Here is a 13,508-nt window from a genome sequence, read left to right as displayed (position 1 = left end):
GTGACCCCGAGCAGGCAGGCAGGAACCACGGCTACAAACAGGAAGACCTTGCTGTGGTGCTGACCACCACCCAAGGGCGAGCGAGGGGCACACGGGCCGGAGCGCCCATCCCGGGCCAGTGAGGAAGCAGCCTCAGCTGCTCTGACCTCAGGAGCTGCACACTTTTTTTTTTTTTTTTTTTTTTGCGGTATGCGGGCCTCTCACTGTTGTGGCCTCTCCCGTTGCGGAGCACAGGCTCCGGACGCGCAGGCTCAGCGGCCATGGCTCATGGGCCAAGCCGCTCCGTGGCATGTGGGATCCTCCCGGACCGGGGCACGAACCCGTGTCCCCTGCATCGGCAGGCGGACTCTCAACCACTGCGCCACCAGGGAAGCCCAGGAGCTGCACACTTTTACCTCCTCTTCCTGTACCTCCCCGGCTCGGCCAGGCCCCCGTGCCCCTCCCTTCCCAGCCGGAACGGACGGCACCATCTACGCCAGACGTGGTTTGGAGGTTGAAGCAGAGAGGAGAAAACCAACAAGCCAGCACTCCTGGCACCGCTAACCGCACCCTCCAAACTGGGGTCTGAGTGAAGGTCACCCCGGAGGGAAGGGGAAACCCCGTGGGGAAAGAAACCCCTGCTGGGGCTCTTCTCCCGGAGGGCACAGGGCAGTGAGGGAAGCAGACGGTCCCGGGCGTTTTGCGCCTTCTCTGTCCCGGGAGCAGGGCTGCCCAAAGGGAGGCTGTGCCTGGACGTGGGGAAGGGCCGCACCCGGACCCTTGAGAGGCACTGGCTGAGGAGACAGGGAAGACGCCTGCTGGATTCGTTCCCCAGAGAAGCAGGTCAGGCAGGAGGGGCCTGGGGATGGGGAGTGGAGCCCGACAACCCCGGCTTCTGCAATGGGCTGGAGCTTTGCAGGGCGCAGGGGTACGTTTCCATGAAAACAGGGTGTCTGTGACCCTAGGGGGCCGATGGCACGTCCTTGCCCGGGTGGCCCAGCCCGGCACTCAGCAGAGGGGCCCACGGCTCTCACCTATTGCCTCTGGGGTGTCCTTGGCCCCAATCTTTCGCTGCCCAAACCACAACCCTACTGCAACCCTAACCCGCGGCCTAAAAGGGGCAGGTATAGGAGGCTGGATGGTGAAGACCCCTGCTGAGGTGGTGCGACGCTTTTCAGTTTAAAACACAAAGAGGCAACAGATGTTTGCTGAGCGGAGGAAACCTGTCTGTTCAGGTCACATTGAGACTTTCAGAAGAAAAAGTCCTGACCTTTTTGGAGGATGTCAGATTCTACATCTGCCAGGGGGCTTGTAGGGTAGATAATGTAAAATCTTGAACAGCTGAATGCCTAGACACTTTCCCCCAAAGATGGATTCAACAGGAAGGAACTCAGGGAGGAGAAGCAAGTCCCAGAGTCCACAGGGAAGCAGGTCAGGGCTGGGAAAGGACCCGTCCCAGGAAGGTGTCTGATCAGTTTAAGAATGGAAGTCCAGGAGGTCACGGGGAAGAAGTGTCAGGTGTGCTGGGCAGAAGGGATGATCTGAGGGGCAGGGGTCCCCGGGGGAGGCCTGCTTCGGTCGTGGGGGTAGCTGGGATCCCTGCAGTGCCGGGAAGCTCACTGCCGGTGGGTAATTTGTGAGCCTCTCTAGTTGCTGGAAAGTTCTTCCTCCTGAGCTTCAAGAGTCTTCCTACCTTCTAAGCACCATGACGTGGATTCAGGGCGTTGGAGCCGCACCAAGTGAATCTAAGTCAGCTTACAACACGACAACCCTTCATGTCTTTCAAAACAGCTCTGAGACCCTCTCTCAGCCTTCCTCTTCCAAAGCAAACTGCTTCAGCTCCGTTAATCATTCCTGTAACACCTTTTCGGATCCCTCACTGACCCGTCCGTCTTCATCTCCATGTATTTTCGTGCACCAATGTCCTTTTAAACTGTGGAGTTCGTAACTGAATGCAGTGCACTGGAGGAGGTGGGACCTGCAGACAAGGTGTTGGGGGCCCAGCTGTCTGTTACGTGGTGAAAGGGAGCCCAAGACCTTTCAGGGATCAAGTCATACTCTTGGCTTCGAGGGAAAGGTGCAGCTTCCCTCACCAACCCCAGGCACTCCAGCCTGGGAGACCCAGTGTCCAGGGAGTGTCTCCACCCAAACCGTGGGAGAGCTTGTCCTCGAATCAGCACAGAGAGAAAACCCAGGACATTCGGGTAGCCGGGAAGGCACTTCCTCTGCGTTTGAGCACCTCTAACCCATGTCATACTTAGGAATTACAATGTCGCTTACTTAAGGTGGCCATTTCAGTGAAGAGTTATATTTTTATTAAAGAACCACAGTTGACGGAGGCATTTTTCTGTGCTCTCCACTTGTGGTGTCTGAAGAAAGCAGGACAGGCCAGCTTGTTAACCATGCTGGTATGAACGGTGGCCTGGCCACTGCCGACGGTGGTGACGTGGCCCAACGTGACCACGTCAGAAAGAAGCACGTCTGAGCGCCCTGGGGACAGATACGCACAGGCAGCGTGGAAAGTGGAGAGAGAGAAGCAGCAGACAGGCAGATGCGGGGCACCAGCGGGGGCGGCCCGGGGGGCCGTGGGGTTTCAGTGACCACGGACTGGAGGCACAGCCCGTCACAGGATCCCAGTCTAACTCAGTGGTGGCAGCTGTCCCACTGGTGAGTTGGGCGAGACCGACCTGCCTACCCGCCTACCCAGGTAACTGGCTCTTCAGCACCCACGGCACCCTCCTTCTGAGCCTCTTTGTGGCGGCGTCCCCAGAGTCGGGTCCGGGTCCCCCTGTTAAGGTCCTAACCCCGCCCCAGCTCTCTAGGCCCCGCCCACCTTCCATTCTCTCCACCAGCCCCCCTCCCTCCGCGGGCTCCGCAGCTCACCTGTAGCGGAAGGGGGCCACAGTAGCGGTGACAGGCTGACTCTGCTGATGGACCGAGGAGAAGCTGATGACCCCCGGGGCGGGCGGCGGGCGTGCGCCCTGCACGGGGCTGCAGACCGGGGAGCGAGGCCCCGAAGCTGCCCGGGCATCAGGCTCCGAAGACCCGGGGCCCCCAGAACTTTTGTAGGGTACATCTCTTTGATCTTTTCCTGGGTGGTGAGATGGCTTTCGACCTTCGGGAGCCCCTGGTATTTGAGTTTCTGCACGAGAACTGGTCCGGGAGGGGCTCCTGCCCCGGGTCTGGCGGGTCAGAATCCCTTCCTGGGCCACCCTCTTCTTTCCTTGGGTGCCCTGCGTCTCCCCGGCGCTTCTGGACCCAGCCCGGCTGGAGAGGGCTGCTTTGGGGGTCGCCCTGGGACTGCTCCAGGGGGAGTGGGCGAGGCTTTCAGCCCCCTCAGCTGACTCCCTCGCTGCCCCAGAGGCCTTGGGGGAGCCTCTCCCCCGGGAGGCCTTGGGAGACGAGCCTCTGGAAGGGCCCCCCGGCTTGCCCAGTCTTGGCGAGGCCGCCTGCTCCTGGCTCAGGGCCAGGCCGGCCTGGTGCGGCCGCAGCCGGGGAGAGGCGGCCGGTGTATGAGTCCTGGTCTGGGAAGCAGCTCGAGGCACAGGGATGGAGGAGGCGTAGTGAGGGCGGCCGGCAGAGTTCACACTGGCCGTCCCGTCCATGGTCAGCAAGGCTGGCGCCAGGGCTACTGTGCTGCAGAGAGAATGGGGACAGTTAGGCGGTGCCCTCGGGAAGGGGCACTGGACTCCCGAGGTCACATCCTGACTCGGTCTCGGGCCCAGCTCGAGGCGAACCCCTCTACCTCCTGCAAACACACATGTGAAAGTGCTCGGGGATTGTAGTGCCCTGTACAAACGGGGTAATCTGAACTTGACTCCGTTCCTGTCCACCGATCGGGGCAGACTCCCCTCCCACAGCCCCTTCCTTCTTGGATCTCTCATTGTACCTGAGTCTCGAATGTTCTGCCCACGGTGGACTGACTCCCTGTGCCCCCAGCTTGCTCCTGCCACCTGCCCCTTTACCTAACGCCCGGCTCTCTCCCAGGACACCTCTCCAGTGGAGTGTAATCTCCCAGATCCCACTGGGTCCGAAGGCAGGGCAGCCCATCACAGTTACATATCCTAAACTTGTACCGCCGCCCTGGTCAGGGCCCTGCCGCCTGGCTCACATGAGCCTCTGTCACTGACACCACCCCTCCTGGTCCCTCCCCACCATCCCCACCCACCCACTCTGTCCCCGGAGATGTGGGCACCCAGCTCACAGCCTTTCTTCCTAGCCCCTTCCCTACCCACCTCCTGACCTGGCCAAACTGATCTCCGCCCCTTCCTCCGGTCTCAGAGATGTGTCCTACCCTGAGATAAAGGCAGATCCCTCTGGGCACCCCCTGCCACCTGATCCTTCTCTTCCGGACCCCGATCTATGAATTACCCCATCTTTCTCACGTATCCTTGACCAGCTTCCCCTCCCCGCCATGTTAATAAACGAATTAATTGATCTATTAATGGCTTTCATTTCGAAGGGAATTAGAAGCCGGCTACAAAGACATGGAAAATCAACTCCAGATGAAAGAGTTCCATGTAGAAAATGAAATCATGAAAGAATATGCAGAACATATGCATGGATGGTCTCGTAATTCTGTTGTGGGAAAGGTCTTTATAGCATCACATCAAAGGTAGGAGTCATAAAGGAAAACACTGATAGATTTCAGTTCATAAAAATTAAAATCCCTGTATGGACAGAAAAGCCCTTTCCAAAGGTTCATACCATGAATACACTGAAAATATACTCACAACATATATAAGAGACAAGGAGTTAATAATACCTTTACATACAGGGAGCTCGGCCAAATCAATCAAAAGCAAACACCCTGTAGAGGAAGGGGTCAAAGGGCTGAACAGGAAATTCATAAAATAATAAATACCTTTGGCCAGAACATAACAAAAACAAAGGGCTTCATTAAAATTGAAGAGATGAAAATTAAATGTTATCATTGGTTGCTGTCAAATTTACTATCTCTTAGAAAATTATAATTTCCAGTCATGGTATGAGTGCAGGACCACAGGGCCCTGACACACGGCCATGGGAACAGCCCCAGAGCCAGAAACTTATCCCTGGGGAATGATGACAGATGTGAGCAAATGTCTATACGAGGAGGATGCTCGCAGTGACTTGGGTGGAGAAGGAGACAGGGGACACTGGCACAGAGGAAAGGCCACCAGAGCATGGCCGGTCCACCTGAGGCCACCGGGATGTGCCCTTCCCTGCTGTGCAGAGAGCTGCCGGCCACAGCACGGACCACAGGCTAAACTGTAAGAAGCCAACGGAGACCCTCGAGCGTTGATGGATTTATAGGACTAAGCTTGAAATGACCGTGGGAGTCTGTCTGCTCTGCTGACAGATGGAGTGATTTCCAAGAGACCCAGAAATGCCATGACCCCTCCCCCTTTCCTCTACTTTGCATGTCCATGACTTGGTACCAGTACTGGATGACGTGAAGCCCCCCACCTCCTCTGGCACAGAAGGAAGGCAAAGCCCAGTGTGACCAGGGGGCCACAGCCAGCTGCCCCACCCCCAGTGTCTGCCCATCACCTGGACCCACAGGGCATCATGTCCAAGGCTTGCCTGACCCCACTTCTGCCTCATGTACCCCCTGACCACCCACCAGCCACAGCCTGGAAGGACACTCTGAGTGGCCCCCCGCCTGCCCACACTCTCTCCTGCAGGGCCTGCCGTGTCCCCAGCCCCAGCAGGCCCAGGACAGCCCTACAGGAGGGCCTGGGAAGTGCTTTTGTAAAGGCACTCAGAGGGCATCAGGCAGGTGCTGCCTGCAGCTGTGAGAATTCCAGTCAATGTCTTAGCCTCTCCACGCCCAGTCTGCAAAATGAGGGAGGGATAAAACCTAGAAACCACAGTCGGGTGGGGAAAGAGGGAGTCTTTAAGTCAAGAAGAGGACACCGTGCCTCAGCCTGGCCTCAGGACCTGCAGTAGAACCTTCCCCGTGGAGGTGAGAGCAGGTTTGCTGTGTCACCCCTTCTAGCCACCGCCCCAGCGATCAGCTCCACGCACCTCTGGCGATGCCTCGTAGGACCAGAGGCCCAAGTGCGGACCTGCTCACAGGCTCACGTGGACCTGAGTTGCTGACTTGGGCCTTGGACACAGGGCTGAGCCACACGCTGACCAGCAGGGCCAACCAGCTGACCACCTATGAGCAGGGCCCCAGACCACAGCTCTGCATTTCAGCATCCCCAGGTTTAGTCCTGCACAGGTGGGCACAGTGCCACATGACCCGCTGCTGCTTCTCCCCTCAGCCCCAGTGGGGGCACAAAGCCACGTGGTGCCTCAGACCACCCCTTCTGGGAGCTGTATCTGCGACAGGATCCGGAGCTGCATCCTGGCTCTGCCTGCGTCTCTCCTGGGAGCCCCGTCCCGCCCGGGTGGTGCTGCCCACGAGCCCCACTCACCTGCATTGTCCTCAACGCACCCCCAGCTCCCCTTGATCAGACCCTCCCCTCCCCGCATCCAGGGGCCCCTGCCTCTGGGGCTGGCCAGGTTTCCAGCCAGAGAGCCCTGAGGCCGTGGAGGCTGCCTCTTCCTCACTTGCTAATGGAGCAGATGCAGTTGCTGCTTTTGCTCCATCACCAATTTTTCCAAAGCTCGATGGGAAGAGGATTTAAACTGGTCCAGTGGCAAGTCACACCTGGGCAAGGGTGGGGATCGAGGAGGAAGACCCCGGGGTTACGGGTCTCCAGCAGGGGGCGCGGTGCTGGGGAAGAAAGGGGAGAGATGTTCTTGAGGGTGGGCTCCTGAATCCCGAGGACAGCACCCGCGCTGCGTTCTAAATGGACCAAATGATCTGGGGGACTCCCGTGCCCGCCCCGGGCTCAGGCTCTCCTCCTGGGAAATGAGGGGACCCCCCTCTGCCTCCCTGCTGCCCCGCTTCCTGTCCAGAGCAGGCTGGATAAGGTACGGGGGTGAAGAGGTGTGCTGTACCAGCCCTTGTCCTGGTTCTCAGCGCCAGACAGAGACGTCCCGGAGAAGCGGGACGGTCTGTCTCCTTGGGGCGGGGCTCTGTTCAAGTCACAGTGCTCGGCTGTGACCGCTGCTCATCCCTTGGGTTGCCTCCCACATGTCTGGGGAGCCTCAAGGGCAGGAGGCTGGCGGGGCTGGCCGTGAAAGCAAGGAGCCCGCTTCTTGCCGTGTGTGTGCGTGTGTGTGTGCGCACGCGTGTGCGTGTGTGTGTGTCTGGTGTCGGGCTCCTACCAGGTCCTCTGCCGCTAAACACGCCCTTTCTGCTCTTCCACCCTCCAAGTGCCCTGATCTGAAGTTTCATGCCACCTCGGTGAGCGGATTGAAGCCTCGGGGGTCCCTTAGCACTCTCGTTCTGGGGTCCTCATCACAAAGCTCATTGCAGCCACACAAGGATCCACAGCAGGACCCCTGTTTTCGCCGACTGTGGTGCCGGGGACCCCCGAGGGCTGAGCCCCGGGTTCTGCTCTCAAGGAGTTAAGTCTGCCCGGGAGGAAACACGGCCACCCTCATCACGGCACGGACGTCGTGTGGACAGACGCGAAACCAAGCGCCGTGGGGAGCGTGTGTCACAGTCTGCAGACGAGGCGGGACCTGGGAGGCTTCGGGAAGCGGCAGCAGTGGGGTCGGGGCTGGCCGGGGGCGGTTTCGGGTCTGGGGAGCAGAGGGTGTGATGGCCGCGCCCCTACAGCCCCTGCGCTTCAGAGAGACTCTGGTGGGCGGTGAGTAAAGTGCTGGGTGCAAAGCTTGTTTGCCGGTGGTGCGACCGCAGGCAACGTCCATAACCTCTGCCCCCTCATCTGTGACATGAGGCTGAGACTAGACCTGCCTCTCAGGGTTGCTTTGGAGACTACGTTAGTTATAAGCGTAAAGTGCTTACCACAGTGCCTGACAACGGGTAAGGGCTACGATCACATGGACAAGGCGCCCAGCGATGGAGACGGGGCCGCCTGGTCTCCCAGAGCCCCCAGCAGAGCAAAGGGGGATCAGAGCACCTGCCAGGCCCAGCTCAGAAGCCTGCGGCATCAATAGGAAACACGCCGTCCCTGTGGATAGGACGGCACCCAGTGTCCTTCCACCAGCAGGAGGGACAGGAGCACGGGCGAGGAGGGAGTCCCGCCCTAGAGTCAGGAAGAGCTGAGCTCCAATCCTAGCTCCGCCTCGTCTTGCTACGTGGCTGTAGAGACGTTCTGTAATTTTTCTGAGCCCAGAGACCTCATCTGCAAGAAGCAGTCTTAAAGATTAAACGAGAGAATAAAGGCGAGGCACCTAGCACAGTGCCTGGCACCCAGCAGGTGCTCAAGAGATGGCAGAAATGGTGCTAAGGACAGCTGTCCTCCTCCCGGAAGGGAAGGAGACAAATTCACGCGCCGAGGGGGACAGTGTCCTGGGTACCAGGGGAGTTGAGAGGCTGGGGGCTTCCTGGGTGGGGCGGCCCGGTCCCAGCACCCCACCCCCAGCAGGCACGTTCGCCTCCCCCCACCGCCAAGGGCTTCGTGTGTATCAACTCGCAGTTGCCCCACTCCACAGGCAGGGACACCAAAGCACAGAGACGTACGGAAGGCGCTGGTAGTCACACAGCCAGTAAATGGCGGCATCACGTAGGGCCGAGGCTGTCGAGCTCTGGCCAGGGCTCTGCCTGCCCCGGCTCTGCCGCCCGCCCGCCTGCCCCCAGCCGCCCACCTTTCAGCCGGAACCCTTCTGGCCCCCGGCCCCAAGGGGACAAACAGGGCTACGGGCTCAAGGCTCCAAAGACCCCAGAACCAGGACCCCCTCTGGCCTACACATGCTTCGCTCAAGCTCAGAAGGAGGCGAAAGCGGGGGCGAGAGGAAGGCGAGGAGGGCGTCCCCCCGGGTCTGCGGTCGCCGGGCAACATCGAGAGGCCCTGGTGCTGACCGGACAGCTCCTCCCGTGGGGGCGGGAAGGGGCCGCGTCCGCGTGCTGTAAACGCAGCCGGGGGGGCCCCTTTCAAAAGGGTCAGAACACTTAACCACAGCACTCAGAGGTGAGATGTGCCGAGAGACAGAGAAAAAGACAAAAATAAATACACAGGAAAAGATATTTAAAAAAGGAAAAGCCTGGGAGGTGGGACTCCCGGGTGCTGGTCCCATGAGTCCACCCGGGGCTGCGTGAATTGGGGCAAAGCATTTCCGTTTCCCGGTGCGTGGAGAGGGAGGAAAAGCTGCCTCTCAGGAAGAGGGGGGAAGGCAGTGGACTGGCGCGTGGAAAAGAACTCGCTGAGGCCAGCTCTGCACCGCGGGAGGTCCTGGAGGCATAGTCCCCACCTCCTCACCCCACCCCCGGTGCAGGTCCGGCTTGTGGTCCTCAGCGAGTTTCTTGTCGTGCTCCCTCATCTGTACAGCTGGGATCTTCATCATCATCCCCATCTGATACAAATCAAGTGAGTAATGACAAGAAAATCACTTAAGACAGTGGCTGGCCAGAAAAATCACTGAAGAAATGCTAGTTAAAGTCAAACAGGTCATCAGCACGGGGTTTATGCCTGTTCTACCCAGATTTCCCGCCGGAACCTCTGTCACCCATTCCAGTCCCAGTAACATAAACGCTTCCCTCTAAACTCAGTTTCTACGCCCTTATTATCTGTAGGACAGCCAGTTTCTACGGGATGGGGGTAGAAGGGCAAACAAAGTCAGACACGGTTCAAAGTAAACCTTGGGAGGTGTCCTTTCTCTGAGGCCCCTCGAAGCTGAGGTCCTCCTGCAGGATGAGGAGGGACGGCCCAGGGGCGACATTTCCACAGGCGGGAAGGTGGGCGGAATGACCTTCGGGGGCCGGAAGCACAGACAGATCCCTGGGCTGCAGCCCTGGACCACGGGCAGGTTTCCCACCCCAGCTGACACGTCCGTTCTTCCACCCTGGAACCCTGACCTCCCACGGCCAAACCCAGCTCGGGCCTCACTTCCGGTCAGAGGCCCAGTCTGGTCCCCAGAGACAGAACCACCCCAGGGGACAAAGAGGCAACTGAGCTGCCACAGCCCTTGGACAAACGCCACAGATACAGTGATCCCGCTCACTCGCACCCACCCATGTCGGTGCAGGGACACACACAGCTGTATGCACACATACCCTCTCACACACACACCCCACACGCGCCTACACGCTTAGATGCACACACACACCCTGGCTCCGGCTTTCTGCCCTCTCTCCATGTCCCTTGCTTCGCTCCCCTTTGGCCCATTTCCCATCCGGCCGGGAGGTGAGGACACCCTCCGTGTCCTCCCGTCCTGGTCCATCTCCAGTGCTCCCGGCTCGCCGGCAGCGCTCGCAGGCTCTCCCTGGAAAAGTGGGCCCGACCCCCAACTGTGTGTGCACAACTTTCATCCCACGTGTGTGGGCCCCAGACCGTGTCCAGCTCACGCGGGCTATGGATGAGGAGGGAGCCAGGGGAGCACCCCGTGCGGAAAGGAGGAAACGCAGGGCCTGGGCGCCTCCCGGCCCTCCTCCCCCCACCCACACCCGCGCTCTGGCTCCACGAAGGACCCAAGACCAGGCGTCATGGGGGTTCCCAGGGCTGAGGACAGGCCTGCAACACCGTTTACTAAACGTTCCTCTCTCTTGTCCAGCCTCTGCCTGCCTCTCAGGACCGAGATGACGGAAGACCTGAGCTGTGGGTGGGCACTGGGGCTGCAGTAGAAGGATCTCAGGCCCCCCCCGCCCCTCCTCTTGGCCTCTAGACCCGGCTTTGGACTCCAGCAAACTGGGGCGGGGCGCCATTCAGCCGGGCCTGGCCCTTGGCAGAGAAGGCGATCACCCCGGTCAGCGTGGAGAGGACAGGGTGGACAGCCAGCGGTGTTGTCCCTTCCAGGGGCCATGGGCAGACTGGGCACCACGCCGGCAGGGAGCGAGGAGAAGGGTCCGCTGGCTGGGACGTGGCGGAGGGTGGGGGCGGCTCAGTCCAGCAGCGCCCGCCTGGCTGGCTCCTGGCTCAGAGTCGGGGCCCGACTGTCCCCGAGCAGTGGGACTCAGCAATCCCCTCCCCATCTCCAGCCCCAGAGCCAGGGCTCTGCCCACACCCTCGGGGATTCCTTTAGCCTAAAAACTGCAGACAGCTCTGCTTTCTGGCCAGATGGCAACAAGTTCTCACAGAGGAAAAAATGGGACCGGCTGTGATCATCTCGGGCGACGTGAAATAGGTCAGTTTCCTGGCATTTACAGTGAGTGGTCAAGCTCGTGCCGAGACCCACCCAGCCCCGTCCCCGGGTCAGCTTCCCAGGACTGAGCAGCTGCCTGGATCTGCTTTCCTGCAGCAACGGCATCTCTGCTTCCCAGAGAGGCTTCTCCAGCCCTTGGGGTCCTGGCTGAGTCCAGGCTGGGTCCAGGCCGACAGGCGGGAAGAAGGGAGACCCCAGAAAACCCGACGGAAGAGGGGCTCGCCCACCCCCTCAGAATCTCTCACCCATCTCTCTGGGCTGGAAGTTCTTCCCAGGGTCTAACCTCCACTCTTCCTGCTCAGGGTCCAGTTGCCTTCCTGGTCCCCATTCAGGGGGCTGTTTCTCTGGCCTCTGAGAGAGAAGCCCACCCGAGCTCCGGGCAGGCCCCGAGCCGCAGCTGAAGGCTCGCGTGTGTCAGCTGGGTGGCGTTTTTTACTGACCTGATCCATGTAAACGGCTCCACTGTCAGGATCCTTGGTTCCTTTTCAATTAGCCAAGAGAAATGACTTAGTGCCAGTGAAAATCAATGATTTAAAACTGCCCCACAGGGACTTCCCTGGTGGCGCAGTGGTTAAGAATCTGCCTGCCAATCCAGGGGACACGGGTTCGAGCTCTAGTCCGGGAAGATCCCACCCCGCGGAGCAACAAAGCCCGTGCTCCACAACTACTGAGCCTGAGCTCTAGAGCCCTCGAGACACAGCTGCTGAAGCCCGCGCACCTAGAGCCCTTGCTCCGCAACAAGAGAAGCCACCGCAATGAGAAGCCCGCGCACTGCAACGAAGAGTAGCCCCCACTCGCCGCAACTAGAAAAACCCTACGCAGCAACAAAGACCCAACACAGCCCCCAAAATTAATTAATTAAAAAAAAGACTGCCCCACTAAAACAAGAGTGGATACATGTATATGTATATCCCAATCACTTTACCGTACAGCAGAAACTAACACAACATTGTAAATCAACTATACTCCAATAAAAAAAATTAATTAAAAAAACCAAACTGCCCCACAAATCACAGGGGGCTGGTGGTCTCCACTGTAAGTGCCTCCAGGGAGCTGAGCCGGCCTGGGGAGCACGTGCAGCCCAGAGCCGAAACCCCTCCGGGGGCTCCCAGGGCCCCTGGCAGGGCCCCTGTAACGCAGATGAGAGCTTGGGGTCTGTGTCACGAGGGTGCAAACGCTCAGACCCTGGAAGGTGCCCCACGACTGTCCTGCCGCACCCCGTCTTTCTCTCTCTCCCTCCCTCTCTCATGACACCCTGCAGGCCAGTCAGTCACTAGAGGTCTGGCTTCCCAAGTGACTGCTCAGCCTCCAGATGGGCCCCGGCGCAGAAGCTGGTGGAGCCTGGGCCGGGGAGCTGACAGAGAAACTGGAGCCCACGTGGCCCCCCAGCAGCTCCATCTCTGTCACACTCACTTCCTTCTGCTCCCTCAGCTCCAGTGCTGGTCCAGGGATGGCTGGTCCAGCCAGGCGGACGGAGGGGAATCACCCAACAAGCGCCACATACTTCCAGGCCCCAAAGCCCAGGGCCACGGGGCTGGGGCAGGAGGGGTCTGGGGGATTCTGGACTGCTCTTAAATTAAGCTCTCCACCTGGAGACGCTGCCCCTTGGGGAGTGTGGGCTGGTGCCCGCTGTGGAACACCAATCCCATGGTGGCCTCTGGAGGGGCTGGACTGCAAACCCACGTGAGGTGCAAGTCAGGCCTCCTGCCTCGGGCCAGTTACACGAGCAAAGACCCTGGAGGGCGAGGGTGAGTGGGCGTGGGGGTAGCTGGTGGCAGCCTGGGAGTCATACCCCCGGACTGGACTCCAGTGCTAAGCATCTCCCTGAGTTGTTCACGTCTAGGCCTCAGGTTTGCCATCTGGAAAGTGGGGCAGGCAACTCCAGCGTGAAAACGGGGTCAGGTCCTTCCAGAGGGGCAGAGAGAACACCCCCGCTCCTGGCGCACGACGTCTCCACGCCGGGACAATCCCCCTTTCGGCAGCAGCACATCTGCGTGGGAGTCACGCACGGAGGAGTGGCCAGGCCTGGCTGTCGCCCAAGGCCCGGGTGCCAGGCTGCAGGAGAAGTGTCCCTCCCCCGGCAGACCCCAATCTCAGAGAGCGGCTGTGAGGCTCCCAGAGCTCAGCTCCCCAAGGCCCAGGTGGCCGGCAAGCTCGCGGGAGACCCGCCTCAGCTGAAGCTGGGGGAACCCCCTTTTCTCTCTCACTACTTGGGGGCGGACGCAGGAGCCCACACCCAAGGCCCCACTCGTGACCGTCTGTACCTCCCAGAACAGGGGCTCCGGGCAGGCTCCCCCCGCCTGGAAGGCTTGCTCAGGAGCTGGACCCGGGCCAGGCGAGGGGGGACATGTGGGCGTTTGTACTCTTAGACCAGAAGCCCACAGCTA

At 60.0% G+C, this 13,508-nt stretch overlaps 1 protein-coding gene across 4 annotated transcripts in view; it reads right to left on the bottom strand.

Moving 5' to 3' along the window:
• Positions 1-13,508, bottom strand: part of NAV1 (neuron navigator 1) — a 210,396-nt gene that overhangs the window by 145,408 nt on the left and 51,480 nt on the right. For all 4 annotated transcript variants that reach the window (XM_060091497.1, XM_060091496.1, XM_060091498.1 and 1 more), the window contains one exon: positions 2,863-3,615. In XM_060091497.1, coding sequence (XP_059947480.1) covers positions 2,863-3,584 — 722 coding nt within the window. In that variant the 5' untranslated portion in view covers positions 3,585-3,615. The remainder of the gene's footprint in view (positions 1-2,862; positions 3,616-13,508) is intronic.

This window comes from Mesoplodon densirostris, chromosome 2, assembly GCF_025265405.1.
Source record: "Mesoplodon densirostris isolate mMesDen1 chromosome 2, mMesDen1 primary haplotype, whole genome shotgun sequence".
Lineage (NCBI taxonomy): Eukaryota > Metazoa > Chordata > Mammalia > Artiodactyla > Ziphiidae > Mesoplodon > Mesoplodon densirostris.
The sequence above is the reverse complement of the archived record's forward strand: the minus strand, read 5'-3'. Positions and strand labels throughout refer to the sequence as shown.